Source organism: Pseudophryne corroboree, chromosome 5 (assembly GCF_028390025.1).
Source record: "Pseudophryne corroboree isolate aPseCor3 chromosome 5, aPseCor3.hap2, whole genome shotgun sequence".
NCBI lineage: Eukaryota > Metazoa > Chordata > Amphibia > Anura > Myobatrachidae > Pseudophryne > Pseudophryne corroboree.
The window spans coordinates 3,096,479-3,117,393 of NC_086448.1; the positions used below are offsets into that span (position 1 = coordinate 3,096,479).

The following is a 20,915-nucleotide window of genomic DNA, read 5'->3' on the forward strand; positions in this document are numbered from 1 at the left end:
AGTATTTTATTGACTATAGAGCATTTAAAGGATGCATTTCTATATATGCGAGATGCACAGAGGGATATTTGCACTCTGGCATCAAGAGTAAGTGCGATGTCCATATCTGCCAGAAGATGTTTATGGACACGACAGTGGTCAGGTGATGCAGATTCCAAACGGCACAAAGGTGTATTGCCGTATAAAGGAAGAGGAGTTATTTGGGGTCGGTCCATCGGACCTGGTGGCCACGGCAACTGCTGGAAAATCCACCGTTTTTACCCTAAGTCACATCTCTGCAGAAAAAGACACCGTCTTTTCAGCCTCAGTCCTTTCGTCCCTATAAGAGTCATATTTGCCCAGGGATAGAGGAAAGGGAAGAAGACTGCAGCAGGCAGCCCATTCCCAGGAACAGAAGCCTTCCACCGCTTCTGCCAAGCTCTCAGCATGACGCTGGGACCGTACAGGACCCTTGGATCCTACAAGTAGTATCCCAGGGGTACAGATTGGAATGTCGAAACGTTTCCCCCTCGCAGGCTCCTGAAGTCTGCTTTACCAAGGTCTCCCTCCGACAAGGAGGCAGTATGGAAAAAAATTCACAAGCTGTATTCCCAGCAGGTGATAATCAAATTACCCCTCCTACAACAAGGAAAGGGGTATTATTCCACACTATATTGTGGTACTGAAGCCAGAAGGCTAGGTGAGACCTATTCTAAATCTAAAAAATTTGAACACTTACAAAGGTTCAAAGCAAGAGGGAGTCACTCAGAGCAGTGATAACGAACCAGGAAGAAGGGGACTATATAGTGTCCCGGGACATCAGGGATGCTTACCTCCATGTCCCAAATTTGCCCTTCTCACTAAGGGTACCTCAGGTTCGTGGTATAGAACTGTCACTATCAGTTTCAGACGCTGCCGTTTGGATTGTCCACGGCACCCCGGGTCTTTACCAAGGTAATGGCCGAAATGATGATTCTTCTTCGAAGAAAAGGCGTCTTAAATTACCCCTTACTTGGACGATCTCCTGATAAGGGCAAAGTCCAGGGAACAGTTGGAGGTCGGAGTAGCACTATCTCGGATACTGCTACAACAGCACGGGTGGATTCTAAATATTCCAAAATCGCAGCTGATCCTGACGACACGTCTGCTGTGCCTAGGGATGATTCTGGACACAGTCCAGAAAAAGGTGTTTCTCCCGGAAGAGAAAGCCAGGGAGTTATCCGAGCTAGTCAAGAACCTCCTAAAACCAGGAAAAGTGTCAGTGCATCATTGCACAAGGGTCCTGGTAAAAATGGTGGCTTCCTACGAAGCAATTCCATTCGGCAGATTTCACGCAAGAACTTTTCAGTGGGATCTGCTGGACAAATGGTCCGGATCGCATCTTCAGATGCATCAGCGGATAACCCTATATCCAAGGACAAGGGTGTCTCTCCTGTGGTGGTTACAGAGTGCTCATCTTCTAGAGGGCCGCAGATTCGGCATTCAGGATTGGATGCTGGTGACCACGGAGGCCAGCCCGAGAGGCTGGGGAGCAGTCACACAAGGAAAAAATTTCCAGGGAGTGTGATCAAGTCTGGAGACTTTTCTCCACATAAATATACTGGAGCTAAGGGTAAATTTATAATGCTCTAAGCTTAGCAAGACCTCTGCTTCAAGGTCAGCCGGTATTGATCCAGTGGGAAAAACATCACGGCAGTCGCCCACGTAAACAGACAGGGCGGCACAAGAAGCAGGAGGGCAATGGCAAAAACTGCAAGGACTTTTCGCTGGGCGGAAAATCATGTGATAGCACTGTCGGCAGTGTTTCATTCCGGGAGTGGAAACTGGGAAGCAGACTTCCTCAGCAGGCACGACCTCCACCCGGGAGAGTGGAAACTTCATCGGGAAGTTTTTCCACATGATTGTGAACCGTTGGGAAATACCAAGGTGGACATGATGGCGTCCCGTCTGAACAAAAAACGGGACAGGTATTGCGCCAGGTCAAGAGACCCTCAGGCAATAGCTGTGGACGTTCTGGTAACACCGTGGGTGTACCAGTCGGTGTATGTGTTCCCTACTCTGCTTCTCATACCTAAGGTACTGAGAATTATAAGACGTAGAGGAGTAAGAACTATACTCATGGCTCCGGATTGGCCAAGAAGGACTTGGTACCCGGAACTTCAAGAGATGCTCACAGAGGACTTATGGCCTCTGCCGCTAAGAAGGGACTTGCTTCAGCAAGTACCATGTCTGTTCCAAGACTTACCGCAGCTGCGTTTGACGGCATGGCGGTGGAACGCCGGATCCTAAGGGAAAAAGGCATTCCGGAAGAGGTCATTCCTACCCTGGTCAAAGCCAGGAAGGAGGTGACCGCACAACATTATCACCACATGTGGCGAAAATATGTTGCGTGGTGTGAGGCCAGGAAGGCCCCACGAAGAAATTTCAACTCGGTCGATTCCTGCATTTCCTGCAAACAGGAGTGTCTATGGGCCTCAAATTGGGGCCCATTAAGGTTCAAATTTCGGCCCTGTCGATTTTCTTCCAGAAAGAATTGGCTTCAGTTCCTGAAGTCCAGAAGTTTGTCAATGAAGTATTGCATATACAACCCCCTTTTGTGCCTCCAGTGGCACTGTGGGATCTCAACGTAGTTCTGGGATTCCTCAAATCACATTGGTTTAAAACCAGTCAAATCTGTGGATTTGAAGCATCTCACATGAAAAGTGACCATGCTCTTGGCCCTGGCCTGGGCCAGGCGAGTGTCAAATTGGTGGTTTTTTTTTCTCAAAAAAGCCCATATCTGTTTGTCCATTCGGACAGGGCAGAGCTGCGGACTCGTCCCCAGTTCTCTCCCTAAGTTGGTGTCAGTGTTTCACCTGAACCAGCTTATTGTGGTGCCTTGCGCCTACTAGGGACTTGGAGGACTCCAAGTTGCTGGATGTTGTCAGGGCCCTGAAAGTATAGGTTCCAGGACGGCTGGAGTCAGGAAAACTGACTTGCTGTTATCCTGTATGCACCCAACAAACTGGGTGCTCTTGCTTCTAAGCAGACTATTGCTAGTTGGATGTGTAATACAATTCAGCTTGCACATTCTGTGGCAGGCCTGCCACAGCCCAAATATGTAAATGCCCATTCCACAAGGAAGGTGGGCTCATCTTGGGCGGCTGCCCGAGGGGTCTCGGCATTACAACTTTGCCGAGCTGCTACTTGGTCAGGGGCAAACACGTTTGCAAAATTCTACAAATTTGATACCCTGGCTGAGGAGGACCTGGAGTTCTCTCATTCGGTGCTGCAGAGTCATCCGCACTCTCCCGCCCGTTTGGGAGCTTTGGTATAATCCCCATGGTCCTTTCAGGAACCCCAGCATCCACTAGGACGATAGAGAAAATAAGAATTTAGTTACCGATAATTCTATTTCTCGGAGTCCGTAGTGGATGCTGGGCGCCCATCCCAAGTGCGGATTATCTGCATTACTTGTACATAGTTACAAAAAATCGGGTTATTATTGTTGTGAGCCATCTTTCAGAGGCTCCGCTGTTATCATACTGTTAACTGGGTTCAGATCACAGGTTGTACAGTGTGATTGGTGTGGCTGGTATGAGTCTTACCCGGGATTCAAAATCCTTCCTTATTGTGTACGCTCGTCCGGGCACAGTATCCTAACTGAGGCTTGGAGGAGGGTCATAGGGGGAGGAGCCAGTGCACACCACCTGATCCTAAAGCTTTACTTTTTGTGCCCTGTCTCCTGCGGAGCCGCTATTCCCCATGGTCCTTTCAGGAACCCCAGCATCCACTACGGACTCCGAGAAATAGAATTATCGGTAAGTAAATTCTTATTATCCCAAAGACTGCAAATCTGAATCATGGCTGTGGTCAGCCAAATACTGGCTTTGTTCACTGTTGTAAAGTAAGATGTGTTATACAATTGGTCAGCACATGGTGATTATAAAACAGTATCTGTGGAGCACTGCAAGCATTGTGAGTTCAGGCTCACCTGCAGCAGCTTTGCTTAATTCACTTAGCCACACCACAATTGGATACGCCCGATCTCATCTGATCTTGGAAGCTGAGCAGTGTTGGGCCTGGTTACCCACCTGGGAATACAAGGTACTGTAGTTATTTTTAAATCTACAGCCATACCACACTGGATACGGGACCCATTAACTAAGCTGCGGTTAAGCAGCAGACATCTCAGGTTTTTTAAGCCTGTGAGTGGTCACATTTAGTTTCATACTTCTTAAAAATTATTATACCTCTGAATCAGGATATATGTATATGGGTATATAATATATATGTGTATGTATGCATATGTGAAATAAATATATATATATTATAAGGTCTGAGTATGTGTGAATATACATTGTTATATATATGTGTGTGTATATATATATATATATATATATATATATATAATATGCTGACAGTAAAATTCTATTTTTCAATAAGCAAGACTACAGTGACGCAGTTGGTCGGCACGCAGTGCTTATTAAACAGTATCTGTTGAGCACTGCAAACATTGTGAGTTCAGGCCTCACCTCCCCAGACCCCCAGTGGCCTAATGGATAGGACACTGCCCTCCTAAACCAGGGATTGTGGGTTCAGGTCCCATCTGGATTGCAAGTCACTACAGCAACCATTTCATCACCAGAGTTGATGTTTAAACAGCAGCTTTGCTTATTATTTTTACAGGTGGCTCTGTAGCCAAGTGGTTAGGCTTCCCGCCCACAGTGAACTTTGTGATTACATGGACACTGGTTCAGATCCTGGTTTAACAGGTGTAATATATTAAAAAAAAATAAAAAAAAATAATACATGGTAGGACACCATTTTTAACGTTACTTCCTGGGTCTTTGCCAGAGGTTGCTGCCCTACAACACTCAGCCTCTGGGGAAGCGGGGGGTTGTTAGGAATTTAATTTATTAATTTATTAATTGTTTTTCTCTGACGTCCTAGTGGATGCTGGGAACTCCGTAAGGACCATGGGGAATAGCGGCTCCGCAGGAGACTGGGCACAAATAGAAAGCTTTAGTACTACCTGGTGTGCACTGGCTCCTCCCCCTATGACCCTCCTCCAAGCCTCAGTTAGATTTTTGTGCCCGAACGAGAAGGGTGCACACTAGGGGCTCTCCTGAGCTTCTTAGTGAAAGTTTTAGTTTAGGTTTTTTATTTTCAGTGAGACATGCTGGCAACAGGCTCACTGCATCGAGGGCCTAAGGGGAGAAGAAGCGAACTCACCTGCGTGCAGAGTGGATTGGGCTTCTTGGCTACTGGACACCATTAGCTCCAGAGGGACCGATCACAGGCCCAGCCTTGGAGCTCGGTCCCAGAGCCGCGCCGCCGGCCCCCTTACAGAGCCAGAAGCAAGAAGAGTCCGGCAAATCGGCGGCAGAAGACATCCCGTCTTCCACAAGGTAGCGCACAGCACTGCAGCTGTGCGCCAATGCTTCTCAGCACACTTCACACTCCGGTCACTGAGGGTGCAGGGCGCTAGGGGGGGGCGCCCTGAGCAGCAATAGAAACACCTTGGCTGGCTAAAAATACATCACATATAGCTCCTGGGCTATATGGATGAATTTTAACCCCTGCCAAATTTTCACAAAAAGCGGGAGAAAGGCCGCCGAGAAGGGGGCGGAGCCTATCTCCTCAGCACACAGGCGCCATTTTCCCTCACAGCTCCGCTGGAAGGACGTCTCCCTGACTCTCCCCTGCAGTCCTGCACTACAGAAACAGGGTAAAAAAGAGACGGGGGCACTAATTGGCGGGTTATTAACAATACAGCAGCTATAAGGGAGAAACACTTATATAAGGTTGTCCCTATATCTATATATAGCGCTCTGGTGTGTGCTGGCATACTCTCCCTCTGTCTCCCCAAAGGGCTAGTGGGGTCCTGTCCTCTATCAGAGCATTCCCTGTGCGTGTGCTGTGTGTCGGTACGTTTGTGTCGACATGTATGAGGAGGAAAATGATGTGGAGGCGGAGCAATTGCCTATAATAAAGATGTCACCCCCTAGGGAGTCGACACCTGAGTGGATGGCTTTATGGAAGGATTTACGTGACAGTGTCAGCTCCTTACAAAAGACGGTTGATGACATGAGACAGCCGACTAATCAGCTGGTCCCTGTCCAGGCGTCTCAGAAACCATCAGGGGCTCTAAAAAGACCGTTACCTCAGGTGGTGGATACTGACGTCGACACGGATACTGACTCCAGTGTCGACGGTGAGGAGTCAAACGTGACTTCCAGTAGGGCCACACGTTACATGATCACGGCAATGAGAGAGGTGTTAAACATTTCTGATACTGCAAGTACCACTAAAAAGGGTATTATGTGGGGTGTGAAAAAACTACCTGTAGTTTTCCTGAATCTGAGAAATTAAATGAGGTGTGTGATGAAGCGTGGGTTTCCCCCGATAAAAAACTGATAATTTCTAAAAAGTTATTGGCATTATACCCTTTCCCGCCAGAAGTTAGGGCGCGTTGGGAAACACCCCCTAGAGTGGATAAAGCGCTAACACGCTTATCAAAACAAGTGGCGTTACCGTCTCCTGATACGGCCGCCCTCAAGGAACCAGGTGATAGGAAGCTGGAAAATATCCTAAAAGGTATATACACACATACTGGTGTTATACTGCGACCAGCTATCGCCTCAGCCTGGATGTGCAGTGCTGGAGTGGCTTGGTCGGATTCCCTGACTGAAAATATTGATACCCTGGACAGGGACAGTATATTGTTAACTATAGAGCATTTGAAAGATGCATTTCTATATATGCGAGATGCACAGAGGGATATTTGCACTCTGGCTTCAAGAGTGAGTGCGCTGTCCATTTCTGCCAGAAGAGGATTATGGACGCGACAGTGGTCAGGTGATGCGGACTCTAAACGGCATATGGAAATATTGCCTTATAAAGGGGAGGAGTTATTTGGGGTCGGTCTATCGGACCTGGTGGCCACGGCAACTGCTGGGAAATCCACATTTTTACCCCAGGTAGCCTCTCAACATAAAAAGACGCCGTCTTATCCGGCTCAGTCCTTTCGTCCCCATAAGGGCAAGCGGGCAAAAGGTTCCTCTTTTCTGCCCCGGGGCAGAGGAAGGGGAAAAAGACTGCAACAGACAGCCACTTCCCAGGAACAAAAGCCCTCCCCCGCTTCTGCCAAGTCCTCAGCATGACGCTGGGGCCTTACAAGCTGACTCAGGCATGGTGGGGGCCCGTCTCAAGAATTTCAGCGCGCAGTGGGCTCACTCGCAAGTGGACCCCTGGATCCTGCAAGTAGTATCTCAGGGGTACAAATTGGAGTTCGAGACGTCTCCCCCTCGCCGGTTCCTGAAGTCTGCTTTACCAACGTCTCCCTCCGACAGGGAGGCAGTATTGGAGGCAGTTCACAAGCTGTATTCCCAGCAGGTGATAATCAAGGTACCCCTCCTGCAACAAGGGAAGGGGTATTATTCCACGCTGTTTGTGGTACCGAAGCCGGACGGCTCGGTGAGACCAATTTTAAATCTGAAGTCTTTGAACACTTACATACAGAGGTTCAAATTCAAGATGGAGTCACTCAGGGCAGTGATCGCGAACCTGGAAGAGGGGGACTATATGGTGTCTCTGGACATCAAAGATGCCTACCTCCATGTCCCCATTTACCCTTCTCATCAAGGGTACCTCAGGTTTGTGGTACAAAACTGTCACTATCAGTTTCAGACGCTGCCGTTTGGATTATCCACGGCACCTCGGGTCTTTACCAAGGTAATGGCCGAAATGATGATTCTTCTTCGAAGAAAAGGCGTTTTAATTATCCCTTACTTGGACGATCTCCTGATAAGAGCAAGATCCAGAGAACAGTTAGTAGTCGGAGTAGCCCTATCTCAAGTAGTGCTACGGCAGCACGGCTGGATTTTAAATATCCCAAAATCGCAGCTGATTCCGACAACACGTCTTCTGTTCCTAGGGATGATTCTGGACACAGTCCAGAAAAAGGTGTTCCTTCCGGAAGAAAAAGCCAGGGAGTTATCCGACCTAGTCAGAAACCTCCTGAAACCAGGGCAAGTCTCAGTGCATCAATGCACAAGAGTCCTGGGAAAGATGGTAGCTTCCTACGAAGCGATTCCATTCGGCAGATTCCACGCAAGAACGTTCCAGTGGGATCTGCTGGACAAATGGTCCGGATCGCATCTTCAGATGCATCAGCGGATAACCCTGTCCCCAAGGACAAGGGTGTCTCTTCTGTGGTGGTTGCAGAGTGCTCATCTTCTAGAGGGCTGCAGATTCGGCATTCAGGACTGGGTCCTGGTGACCACGGATGCCAGCCTGAGAGGCTGGGGAGCAGTCACACAAGGAAGAAATTTCCAGGGCTTGTGGTCAAGCCTGGAGACATCACTTCACATAAATATCCTGGAGCTAAGGGCCATCTACAATGCTCTAAGCCTAGCACGACCTCTGCTTCAAGGTCAGCCGGTGCTGATTCAGTCAGACAACATCACGGCAGTCGCCCACGTAAACAGACAGGGCGGCACAAGAAGCAGGAGGGCAATGGCAGAAGTTGCAAGGATTCTTCGCTGGGCGGAAAATCATGTGATAGCACTGTCAGCAGTGTTCATTCCGGGAGTGGACAACTGGGAAGCAGACTTCCTCAGCAGGCACGACCTCCACCCGGGAGAGTGGGGACTTCACCCAGAAGTTTTCCACATGATTGTGAACCGTTGGGAAAAACCAAAGGTGGACATGATGGCGTCACGCCTCAACAAAAAACTAGACAGGTATTGCGCCAGGTCACGGGACCCTCAGGCAATAGCTGTGGACGCTCTGGTAACACCGTGGGTGTACCAGTCAGTGTATGTGTTCCCTCCTCTGCCTCTCATACCCAAGGTACTGAGAATCATAAGAAGGAGAGGAGTAAGGACTATACTCGTGGCTCCGGATTGGCCAAGAAGGACTTGGTACCCGGAACTTCAAGAGATGCTCACGGAGGACCCGTGGCCTCTACCTCTACGAAGGGACCTGCTCCAGCAGGGACCCTGTCTGTTCCAAGACTTACCGCGGCTGCGTTTGACGGCATGGCGGTTGAACGCCGGATCCTGAAGGAAAAAGGCATTCCGGATGAAGTCATCCCTACCCTGATCAAAAGCCAGGAAGGATGTAACCGTGCAGCATTATCACCGTATTTGGCGTAAATATGTTGCGTGGTGCGAGGCCAGGAAGGCCCCTACAGAGGAATTTCAACTGGGTCGATTCCTGCATTTCCTGCAAACAGGACTGTCTATGGGCCTAAAATTAGGGTCCATTAAGGTTCAAATTTCGGCCCTGTCGATCTTCTTCCAAAAAGAACTGGCTTCAGTTCCTGAAGTTCAGACGTTTGTCAAAGGGGTGCTGCATATACAGCCTCCTTTTGTGCCTCCAGTGGCACCTTGGGATCTCAATGTGGTTTTGGGGTTCCTAAAATCACATTGGTTTGAACCACTCACCACTGTGGACTTAAAATATCTCACATGGAAAGTGGTAATGCTATTGGCCCTGGCTTCAGCCAGGCGCGTGTCAGAATTGGCGGCTTTATCCTATAAAAGCCCTTACCTAATTTTTCATACGGATAGGGCAGAATTGAGGACTCGTCCTCAATTTCTCCCTAAGGTGGTTTCAGCGTTTCACCTGAACCAGCCTATTGTGGTACCTGCGGCTACTAGGGACTTGGAGGACTCCAAGTTGCTGGACGTAGTCAGGGCCCTGAAAATATACGTTTCCAGGACGGCTGGAGTCAGAAAATCTGACTCGCTGTTTATCCTGTATGCACCCAACAAGCTGGGTGCTCCTGCTTCTAAGCAGACTATTGCTCGTTGGATTTGTAGTACAATTCAGCTTGCACATTCTGTGGCAGGCCTGCCACAGCCAAAATCTGTAAAAGCCCATTCCACACGGAAAGTGGGCTCATCTTGGGCGGCTGCCCGAGGGGTCTCGGCTTTACAACTTTGCAGAGCAGCTACTTGGTCAGGGGCAAACACGTTTGCTAAATTCTACAAATTTGATACCCTGGCTGAGGAGGACCTGGAGTTCTCTCATTCGGTGCTGCAGAGTCATCCGCACTCTCCCGCCCGTTTGGGAGCTTTGGTATAATCCCCATGGTCCTTACGGAGTTCTCAGCATCCACTAGGACGTTAGAGAAAATAAGAATTTACTTACCGATAATTCTAGTTCTCATAGTTCGTAGTGGATGCTGGGCGCCCATCCCAAGTGCGGATTGTCTGCAATACTTGTACATAGTTATTGTTAACTAAATCGGGTTGTTATTGTTGTGAGCCATCTTTTCAGAGGCTCCTCTGTTATCATACTGTTAACTGGGTTCAGATCACAAGTTATACGGTGTGATTGGTGTGGCTGGTATGAGTCTTACCCGGGATTCAAAATCCTTCCTTATTGTGTACGCTCGTCCGGGCACAGTATCCTAACTGAGGCTTGGAGGAGGGTCATAGGGGGAGGAGCCAGTGCACACCAGGTAGTACTAAAGCTTTCTATTTGTGCCCAGTCTCCTGCGGAGCCGCTATTCCCCATGGTCCTTACGGAGTTCCCAGCATCCACTACGGACTATGAGAAATAGAATTATCGGTAAGTAAATTCTTATTTTTGACAGCATGTCTCTACAGGAAGATTCACTATTGCTGGTAACCACATGCACGGTAATGCAGGTTTATACACAGATTACTTCCATGGTGTACTTACTGGTCGGGGTACATGATCACTAAGTCTAATGCATAATCAAACAAGCAGCTTTGCTGCAGAGTCGGTCACACAGTGTGTCGGACAAATACGACTGCGCAGACAGACCCTTACCGGTCCTCTTTGGGGGGAAATGCGGGCGCATGTACTGCCTGGGGAGAAATTTTTTTTTTCTCTGTTTTCAGCTAAATTGTTGCGGTCGATTCACCGCCAGCCCTCATAGCACCAGGCCAGTACGTTAGGTTCTCAGCGAAGGCTGAACAATTTCCAATGAGAGACAATTGCAATTATTGGGCGTTTAACTACCTATCGGAGTGTACCCTACACAGCAGTACGGCTGTTGCTTCGCCCTGCTTTGGTAAGGGTTTGAGGTAACAAGGCTGTAGTGGCAGGGCACTCCAGTTCAGGTTTGCCCTAAATAAAGACCACCTTACACTTCTTGCTGCCTACAGCTTCTGTGACGTTGGTAGTTGGTTCTTGCGTTTCAGCTTCGCTAGTGGCACACAACGTCCACTTTGGCTACGTTCCAGACGAGAATAGATCACAGACGGTGGGGGGGGGGGGGGGGGATCTATTTTCCTACCATTGTCTACGCGAATTCCTGAATGATTCCGTCTCATCGACTTCAATTCCTAGGTATGATTCTCGATACGGTAAATCAAAGAATTTACCTACCCGAACAGAAGTACAGGTCATTCGTCATCTGGTACAATTAGTGCTTAAGCCACGCACAGTCTCGGTTCATTTGTGCATTCGCCTATTAGACATAATGGTGGCTGCTTTCGAAGCGCTTCAGTTCGGAAGACTTCACTCACGTCCTTTTTAACTGGATGTGCTCGCACAATGGTCGGGCTCGCTTCGGCAGATTCACCGCAGGGTGAGGTTGTCTCCAAAGGCCAGAGTGTCGCTACTCTGGTGGCTCAAGGTACAGAATCTAACCGCAGGGAAACGGTTCGGCACCAGGAATTGGATAATTCTCACGGCGGACGCGAGTCTCAGAGGTTGGGGAGCTGTAGTTCAAAATTTTCGGCTCCAGGGTCTCTGGGCGGATCACGAAAGATTGCTGTCTATAAATGTCCTGGAACTCCGGGCAATTTACAATGCGCTACAACAAGCAGTACACATGCTGCAGGCTCAGGCTGTTCAGGTGCAGTCAGACAACGCGACGGCGGTCACATACATCAACAAACAAGGAGGAATGAAAAGCCGCATGGCCATGCGGGAAGTAGCTCGAATCCTCAATTGGGCCAAGGTGATTTTGTCGGCAGTATTCATTCCGGGAGTGGACAACTGAGAGGCGGATTATCTCAGCTGTCGGGATTTTTTATCCAGGATGTGCATTAAATCCAGAAGTGTTTCACATGTTGGTCCAGAGGTGGGGTTACCCGCAAGTGGACCGGATGGCATCTCGCCACAATTATCAAACGCCCCAGTACGCGTCCAGAACGAGAGATCCAAAGGCAGTGGCGGTGGATGCTCTCACAATCACGTGGCCATACAGTCTCGTGTATCTGTTCCACCGTTTTCCGCTGCTCCCTCTGTTGCTTAAACGGATCAAAAGAGAGTCCGTCACAGTCATACTAGTGGCGCCTCATTGGCCTCGGAGAGCTTGGTTTCGGATCTTCGCGGTCTACTCGCGGACGTTCCTTGGCCGCTCCCACTGCGTCCGGACCTGTTACAACAGGGTCCGTTCTTTTTCTCCGATTTAGCGCGGCGGCGTTGACGGAGTGGCTGTTGAGACAGCCCTCTTAAAAAGAGAGGGCATTCCAGAATAGGTTATACCAACCATGTTACATGCTAGTAAGCCAGTTACGGCAGCTCATTATTACAGAATTTGGCGTGCCTATATAGGTTGGTGTAAAGTTCGGAAGTTCCGACATCATCTTTTTTGTTATGTCTACAGATGGGGTTAGATGGAGGTCGGCGTTTATCCACACTAAAGGTGCAGATATCTGCGTTGTCAATTTATTTTCAAAGAAGATTGGCTCTATTGCCGTCGGTACACACCTTTATGCAGGGTGTCCTCAAAGTACAGCCTCCATTTCACTCCACTTACTGCGCCATGGGACTTGAATCTGGTTTTAGATTGCTTATAGTCTTTTTATTTCGAACCCTTACAACAAGTGGATATTAAGTTTCTCACTTGGGAAACAATTTCTCTCCTAGCCTTAGCTTCGGCAGGGCGGGTTTCAGATTTGGGTGCCTTGTCATGCAAGCCACCGTATTTAGTGTTTCATAATGACAGAGCGGAACTTTGGACGAATCCCGCTTTCCTACCAAAAGTAGGGTCCTCTTTTCACATCAATCATCCAATAGTAGTTCCTGTGTTAACAGGAGATTCTGGAATTTTGGTTGGGGTACGCGCATTACGCGTTTATGTATTCCGAACGTCTACAGTTCCTAAGGTGGATACGTTGTTATCCTCTATGATGCGGCCAAGATGGGTTGGCCACCTTCTAAGCAGACCTTATCCAGATGGATAAAACTGACCATACGTCAGGCTTACCTTCATGCTAAGTTACAGCCGCCTACATCAGTAACAGCTCATTCCACATGTTCTCCGAGAATGTCATGGGCAGCTGGTTGTGGAGTTCTACGACACAGCTTTTGCAGTGCGGCTACGTGGTCATCAGTGCACATGTTTGTGCGCTTTTACAAGTTTGATACTTTTGCGGCATCAGCATCTAGCTTTGGCCGTCTAGTGTTACAGGTGCCAAACAGCTCTCCCGCCCAGGGGGGAAACTTTGGTACGTCCCTAGAGTACTCCAGTGACCCCTAGTGGATGAAAAAGAAAGTAGGATTTTGGTACTTATTAGGTAAATCCTTTTCTTTGAATCCATAGGGGGCACTGGACGCCCACCCAGAGCAGTTTTCCTGGTTTGTGGTAAGTTCAGGGGATCTTATGGTAACACACTCTCACCAACTGGTTCAAATTAGCAAGTTTATTGGGTTGGTGCCAACTGATAGTTGTCAGAAACGTTATGTGTCAACTTTATTGTTGTCCGTTTGTTATATGTAATTCTCCATTAACCTCTATAGCTCCTGTTCGGCTCAGTAAAAAAACACTGAGGTACTCTGGAATATGGAGGGGAGAAGTAGTCTCAAATTTTAACTTATTCAGTGCCTAGTTCCTGTGGAACCGTCCATATCCCTAGAGTACTCCAGTGCCCCCTATGGATTCAAAGAAAAGGATTTACCTGGTAAGTACAAAATCCTATTTTTTCTTCGCATCGGTGCGATTTTCCGCTAACTGCGCATGCGCAATGTTCGCACTGCGGCTGCGTCAAGTAAATTTGCTAAGAAGTTTGGTATTTTACTCACGGCATTAGAAGGTTTTTTCTTCGTTCTGGTGATCGGTGGGTGTTTCTGGGCGGAAACTGACCGTTTTATGGGTGTGTGTGAAAAAACGCTGCCGTTTCTGGGAAAAACACGGGAGTGGCTGGAGAAACGGGGGAGTGTCTGGGCGAACGCTGGGTGTGTTTGTGACGTCAGACCAGGAACGACAAGCACTGAACTGATCGCACTGGAAGAGTAAGTCTCGAGCTACTCAGAAACTGCAAAGAAAAGTGTAATCCTGTCACTTCCTTCCTTTGTATAACACTGTGTTAAGGGAGGCTTAGCCTACACAGTGAGCGTGTGACTGGTCACATGATCTGTACAGTCTACATAAAATACAGATTTGTAGTCAGGTCATCTACCCTGAGCACAGTCCATGAATTATGTCATGTGTCATTACTTGTAGGTAATTGCCACCAGTATAACCATTGCCGTAATTATAGAAGCTTGCAATTCCATGGGCCTGTTCCAGATTATTTGTCCGTTTTCAAATTAGTGTTGTCCATAATGTTCCATTGCTTCTGAAAGACTGAGCACACGGATGTGTCATTTAATGGACAACTGTCACTTAGCTGAAAAAAAATTTAAATATTAAATGACGGCTTTATTCCAGTACAGTTCTTCCAACGTGTTCATAGTTATTCCCTGCACAAGGTTTTCATCACCCACCACCAGCAGCTGCTGTCTATAATCTGTATCCATATACTTGGAAAAGTGCTGAGAAGTAGTATAGAGAGCACTTTTTTGTCAAATAAAAAAATTGGTAGTGAAAGTTGCCCCGCCCACATCAAGTCACACCACGCCCAGAACACGCCCCAGAACGCTCATAAAACCGCTCCTGACACGCCTTGTTTTACTCCCTTTTTTTATATAAATTTAATATAACCTTAATATAAAGTTTACATAAATTTAATATAAATTAGAGATGAGTGGGTTCGGTTTTACTTGGATTTACTCTGTTCTCAAAACGGCATCTTATTGGCTTACGGATGTCTCTTGTTTTGGATACCCAATAAGATGACGTTTTGAGAACCGAGTAAAACCCGAACCCGCTCATCTCTAATATAAATATATCAAATGTATTTTATAATTTTTTTTTATTTTTTTTTACGTGTATGTTTTTTTAATTAGCCATGTCTGCTCTAACAAAAACTTCTTACAAGACGTGTTGCTTCAGATAAGAACTTGCAGCACCAGGCCTTTGTGTTTGATATCAAATTATACTTGTTTTGGTATTAAGAAACGATTAACCTTAGACAGCGCAGCAGTTTGAAAATTAGCAGTATGATACACAACAAGCATATAAAAAAAAAAAACAGATGAAAAAAAGGTTATTACAATGTGTTAAACCCCGGCGTTGATAAATATTATAAGGCTATTAAATGTGAGTTTAAAAGATCGGAAATTAAAAAATTGCATCAAAATCAAGAGGCCTTTACGTTGCATAAACCGGCGCGAATAACCTATAGAAGGAACATGATTCGCGTATTGGATATAGACCAGCAATGGCAATGCGATCTGGTCTCGTTCATAGACCTTGTGACATGCAATGATGGTTTTAAATACATACTAACCATTATAGATATATTTAGTAGGAGAGCGTGGGCGGTCAGTCTAACAGCCAAGAATGCTACAACAGTCACAAACGCTTTTAAAAGAATATTTAAACAGGACAGCGTGCCAAAGAAATTGCAAACCGATCGCGGTAAAGAGTTTCTAAACAAGTTCCTTAAAAAAGTACATTTTGTACCAACAACGATGTGAAAGCTGCCATTATAGAACGCTTCAATAGGACTTTAAAAACACGTATGTGGCGTTACTTAACAGTTGAGAATACTCATATATATATAAATGATTCACAACATTTCAATATGGTCTCATGCACGTCAGTATGTGGCCATACTCACTCTGAATATATAGGGATGTGACTATACGTACATCCTAATTGCACCGCCCCGCGTTTTCTGTACACAGGACATCTGCGACAGTAAGAAATAATGCATAGACGTAGCCCATAGACTTCAGCAGAATACTGCATATAAGATGGCATTAGCCGCCGGGGTACATTTTGGTAACGCCAACTGCCTTGCAGCCCACAGAGGAACCTATGGGGGCTTATTCGCTGCTGGAAATGGCTGCACCGTGGCAGATATCACATGTTCAGGGGTTAGTGAGATTTTAGTTCACTTCCTTAAAATTTAATGAGATCCTTTTTTTTTGTTGTGCTGTTCTGGACTAATAAGTGCCCCACGCCCAAAAATACAATGTGATACTTTGTGTGGATACTGTAGTATATGTAAGTAGTGACAAAGGCTCATTTACTTGTATTTCAGGATAGATCTGGAGGAGTGGGAGCATGTCACCTGCATGAAAACTGTGAACCTGAAGAGTGAGGAGACTGTGTCTGGTCTGAAGGGGTACATCGCAGTGGGGACCTGCCTGATGCAGGGAGAAGAGGTGACCTGTAGAGGGCGGGTGAGTAACATCCTCCTATACTCCTTGTGAGGAAATGAGGTCTGTAGTTATCCCCATATCCCTATACATTAAGTTTGTCTGTTTGTTCATTCCCCAGAGCATGTCCCTGCTCCCCCCGTACTGTGCTTGAATCAGCTAATATTGTACTAGATGCACTTGTGTTCTGTTATCAGTTACACTCCAGGTAATGTATTCATGTTAGCTATAGTTTTCTATTGTTTACTAACACCACAGTGGACACTCGAAGGGTGAGTTTTATAAGGTACCAGTGTCCCTTTTGTTTATCTCTATTGTCCAACAGTAAGCTGGCCAGACAGGGGGGCTCACTGGCCAATGTAATCACCTTGATTAGAATGTGTATTGTATTCCAATTCTGTAAGATCCCAAGACAAAGAAGATAGTAAAGCACACCCCTGAAATCTGAGGCTTCTGGGGGTATATGTAGAACCCAGAGAGCTGAGGGGAGATTCTCTGACCCATGACTAAGAAGTAATGTTCTGTCAGGAGTCTGTGGTGGGAATTGGATTACAGGAGTGCGCTGAGCTGTTTATAACCCATGCTATTCAGTAAACCACTGTTGGATTTTCATCTACCACCGTACCTGAGTGATTTGGAACCCGGTATCCTCATACTCCTATTACCTGTCTTCCTATCTGGGGGACATTGAAAGCTACAGATCTGTACATTTCTCTTTCATCCACTAGGGGACACTGGAGTCTTATACAGTAGGGGTGTGAAGCTTGCAACCGGAGGTGTGGCACAATCTAAAAATTAGCATTGTCTGCACAGCCGGCTCCTCCCCCTTCACATACCTCCTCCCCCAGTTTGAAAAATTGTGCCTAGGAGGTGCAAGTGCAAATAGGAGCTCCTGCTCCATTTCAAAAATGAGACTGAGTCAACCTAATGAAAAGGGGGACAAAAGTCTTAAGACTAGAGAGACAATGGTCCCTAATAAAGGGGATCTGCATCTCTCTACAGGAGATCCGGAGCAGGCAGAAGTGAGTACTGGTTGTTCAAAAGGGCCCTAGTTTAAAAGTACCTTCAGTCTGCACATTTCTCCTGCCCCTCTCCTCACTAACACTGCTGTCCTCCCTGTCAGAAAGAGGATAGGGATATATAGGGTAGATAAAGAGATCCACAGCTAGAGAAGCATGGAACAAAAAGCTCTGGGGTGCTGTGATAATTCCTCCCGGCTCCCAGCTTATGCAGAGACGCGGCAGCAGCGTTCAGGCAGAGAACAACCATCCCCTGCTTGCCCCCCTCCCTCCGCCAGCTCATTCACAGTGCGCTCAGCACAGCAGCGCAGGAGACCTCCAGCCTCCCAGTAATCATTTACAAACAGCCGCAGCTCCGATGGCACACACGGCGAGAGAGACTTTAACTCCGCGCTCAGCAGTGGAGCGCGTTAGACACAGGAGGCCGGGAGAGAAAGAAAAAAAAACTTACATTATGCAGCGGGAGGTGACTCACAGCAGAGGCGTCTCACGGTGGAACGCTCTGCGAGGTCAGGGCAGACACAGCAGCAACGACCGGGGACTCCAGCGTTTACAGACGTGGAGCAGTTTAGCCAACAAGTGCTGGGACAGTAAGGGGGCTCCAGCGGCCACAGAGCGCCAGTGGAGGTTAAATTATGTTTCTGAAATTTTTCAATGGCGGCCATTTTTACAGAAATAAAAGGCGCCGAACTTAGATAAGAACAGAACACGCCCCTATTAGTGGGGACATGATATTTGGCCAGTCAAAACAGAAGGAGGGATCTTATTTAAAATAGATGAGTTGCTCCCTCTACTGATAAAAAATCTGGCCAGTTAAAAGTACAAAGGGATGGTAAATTGCTCCCTCTTCTGGTGAATAGTTGTCTCTGCTGCAAAGGATCCTCCAGTATTTTAATCATGCATTTTATGCTTTATATTTTCAAGGACTTCTATTTAAAAGATCCTGAGAAAATAAAGGGAAGCGACTGAACATCAACCCCGATCATCAAAGCTAAATCACAGGTTGGGTGTGCGAGGGTTGTAAGAAGGCTGGTGTAAACATATATTTCTCTGACGTCCTAGTGGATGCTGGGGACTCCGTAAGGACCATGGGGAATAGACGGCTCCGCAGGAGACTGGGCACATCTAAAGAAAGATTTAGGTCTATCTGGTGTGCACTGGCTCCTCCCCCTATGACCCTCCTCCAAGCCTCAGTTAGATTTCTGTGCCCGGCCGAGCTGGATGCACACTAGGGGCTCTCCTGAGCTCCTAGAAAGAAAGTATAGTTTAGGTTTTTTATTTTACAGTGAGACCTGCTGGCAACAGGCTCACTGCAGCGAGGGACTAAGGGGAGAAGAAGCGAACCTACCTAAGTGGTGGTAGCTTGGGCTTCTTAGGCTACTGGACACCATTAGCTCCAGAGGGATCGCACACAGGACCCGACCTCGTCGTCCGTTCCCGGAGCCGCGCCGCCGTCCCCCTTACAGAGCCAGAAGCAAGAAGGTCCGGAAAATCGCGGCTGAAGACTTCTGTCTTCTCCAAGGTAGCGCACAGCACTGCAGCTGTGCGCCATTGCTCCTCATGCACACCACACACTTCGGTCACTGATGGGTGCAGGGCGCTGTGGGGGGGGCGCCCTGAGCAGTAATATTAACACCTTGGCTGGCAAAACTGACACCATATATAGCCCCAGAGGCTATATAGGTGTATTTTACCCCTGCCAGAATAACACAAAAAGCGGGAGAAAGCCCGCCGAAAAAGGGGCGGAGCCATCTCCCTCAGCACACTGGCGCCATTTTCCCTCACAGCTCCGCTGGAAGGATCGCTCCCTGGCTCTCCCCTGCAGTCCTGCACTACAGAAAGGGTAAAAAAGAGAGGGGGGGCACAAATTTAGGCGCAGTATAATATATATATGCAGCTATAAGGGAAAACACTCTTTATAGGTGATATCCCTGTGGTATATAGCGCTCTGGTGTGTGCTGGCATACTCTCCCTCTGTCTCCCCAAAGGGCTTTGTGGGGTCCTGTCCTCTGTCAGAGCATTCCCTGTGTGTGTGCTGTGTGTCGGTACCGCTGTGTCGACATGTATGATGAGGAAAATGATGTGGAGGCAGAGCAAATGCCTGTAAATGTGTTGTCACCCCCTGAGGGGTCGACACCTGTGTGGATGGACTTATGGAAGGAATTACGTGACAGTGTCAGCTCCTTACATAAAAGGTTTGACGACATAGGACAGCCGGCTACTCAGCTTGTGACTGTTCCAGCGTCTCAAATGTCATCAGGGGCTTTAAAACGCCCGCTACCTCAGATTTAGACACAGATGTCGACACGGATACCGACTCCAGTGTCGACGACGATGAGACTAGTGTACCCTCCAATAGGTCCACCCGTTACATGATTGAGGCAATGAAAAATGTATTACACATTTCTGATAGTACCCCAGGTACCACAAAAAAGGGTATTATGTTCGGTGAGAAAAAACTGCCAGTAGTTTTTCCTGCATCTGAGGAATTAAATGAGGTGTGTGAGGAAGCCTGGACTTCCCCCGATAAGAAATTGATAATTTCTAAACGGTTATTGGCAGCGTACCCTTTCCCGCCAGAGGATAGGTCACGTTGGGAAACGTCCCCTAGGGTAGATAAAGCGCTTACACGTTTATCAATACAGGTGGCACTACCGTCTCCGGATACGGCCGCCCTAAAGGATCCTGCTGATAGAAAGCAGGAGGCTACCCTAAAAGCTATATATACACACACGGGCATTATATTGCGACCAGCGATTGCATCAGCATGGATGTGCAGTGCTGCTGCTGCGTGGTCAGATTCCCTGTCGGATAATATTGATACCCTGGATAGGGACACTATTTTGCTGACAGTAGAGCATATAAAGGACGCTGTCTTATACATGCGTGATGCACAGAGGGATATTTGCCGGCTGGCATCAAAAATAAGCGCAATGTCCATTGCCGCCAGAAGGGGGTTATGGACTCGGCAGTGGTCAGGTGATGCCGATTCAAAAAGGCACATGGAAGTTTTGCCTTATAAGGGGGTTGAACTGTTTGGGGATGGTCTTTCAGACCTCGTTTCCACAGCTACGGCTGGGAAATCGACATTTTTGCCACAGGCTACCCCACAGCAAAAGAAGGCACCGTATTATCAAGTACAGTCCTTTCGGCCCCATAAACACAAGAGGGCGCGAGGCGCATCCTTTCTGCCGAGAGGCAAAGGTAGAGGGAAAAAGCTGCAGCATACAGCCAGTTCCCAAGAGCAGAAGTCCTCCCCCGCGTCCGGTAAGTCCACAGCATGACGCTGGGGCTTCACAAGCGGATCCGGGTACGGTGCGGGCCCGTCTCAGAAATTTCAGCACACAGTGGGCTCTCTCACAGGTGGATCCCTGGGCCCTTCAAGTAGTATCTCAGGGGTACAGGCTGGAATTCGAGACGTCCTCCCCCGCCGTTTTCTAAAATCTGCCTTACCAG

General features: G+C 47.7%; 1 protein-coding gene across 6 annotated transcripts in view; it reads left to right on the forward strand.

Moving 5' to 3' along the window:
- Positions 1-20,915, forward strand: part of CPSF1 (cleavage and polyadenylation specific factor 1) — a 465,036-nt gene that overhangs the window by 367,840 nt on the left and 76,281 nt on the right. For all 6 annotated transcript variants that reach the window (XM_063921055.1, XM_063921056.1, XM_063921060.1 and 3 more), the window contains one exon: positions 16,323-16,464. In XM_063921055.1, the coding sequence (XP_063777125.1) occupies positions 16,323-16,464 (142 nt within the window). The remainder of the gene's footprint in view (positions 1-16,322; positions 16,465-20,915) is intronic.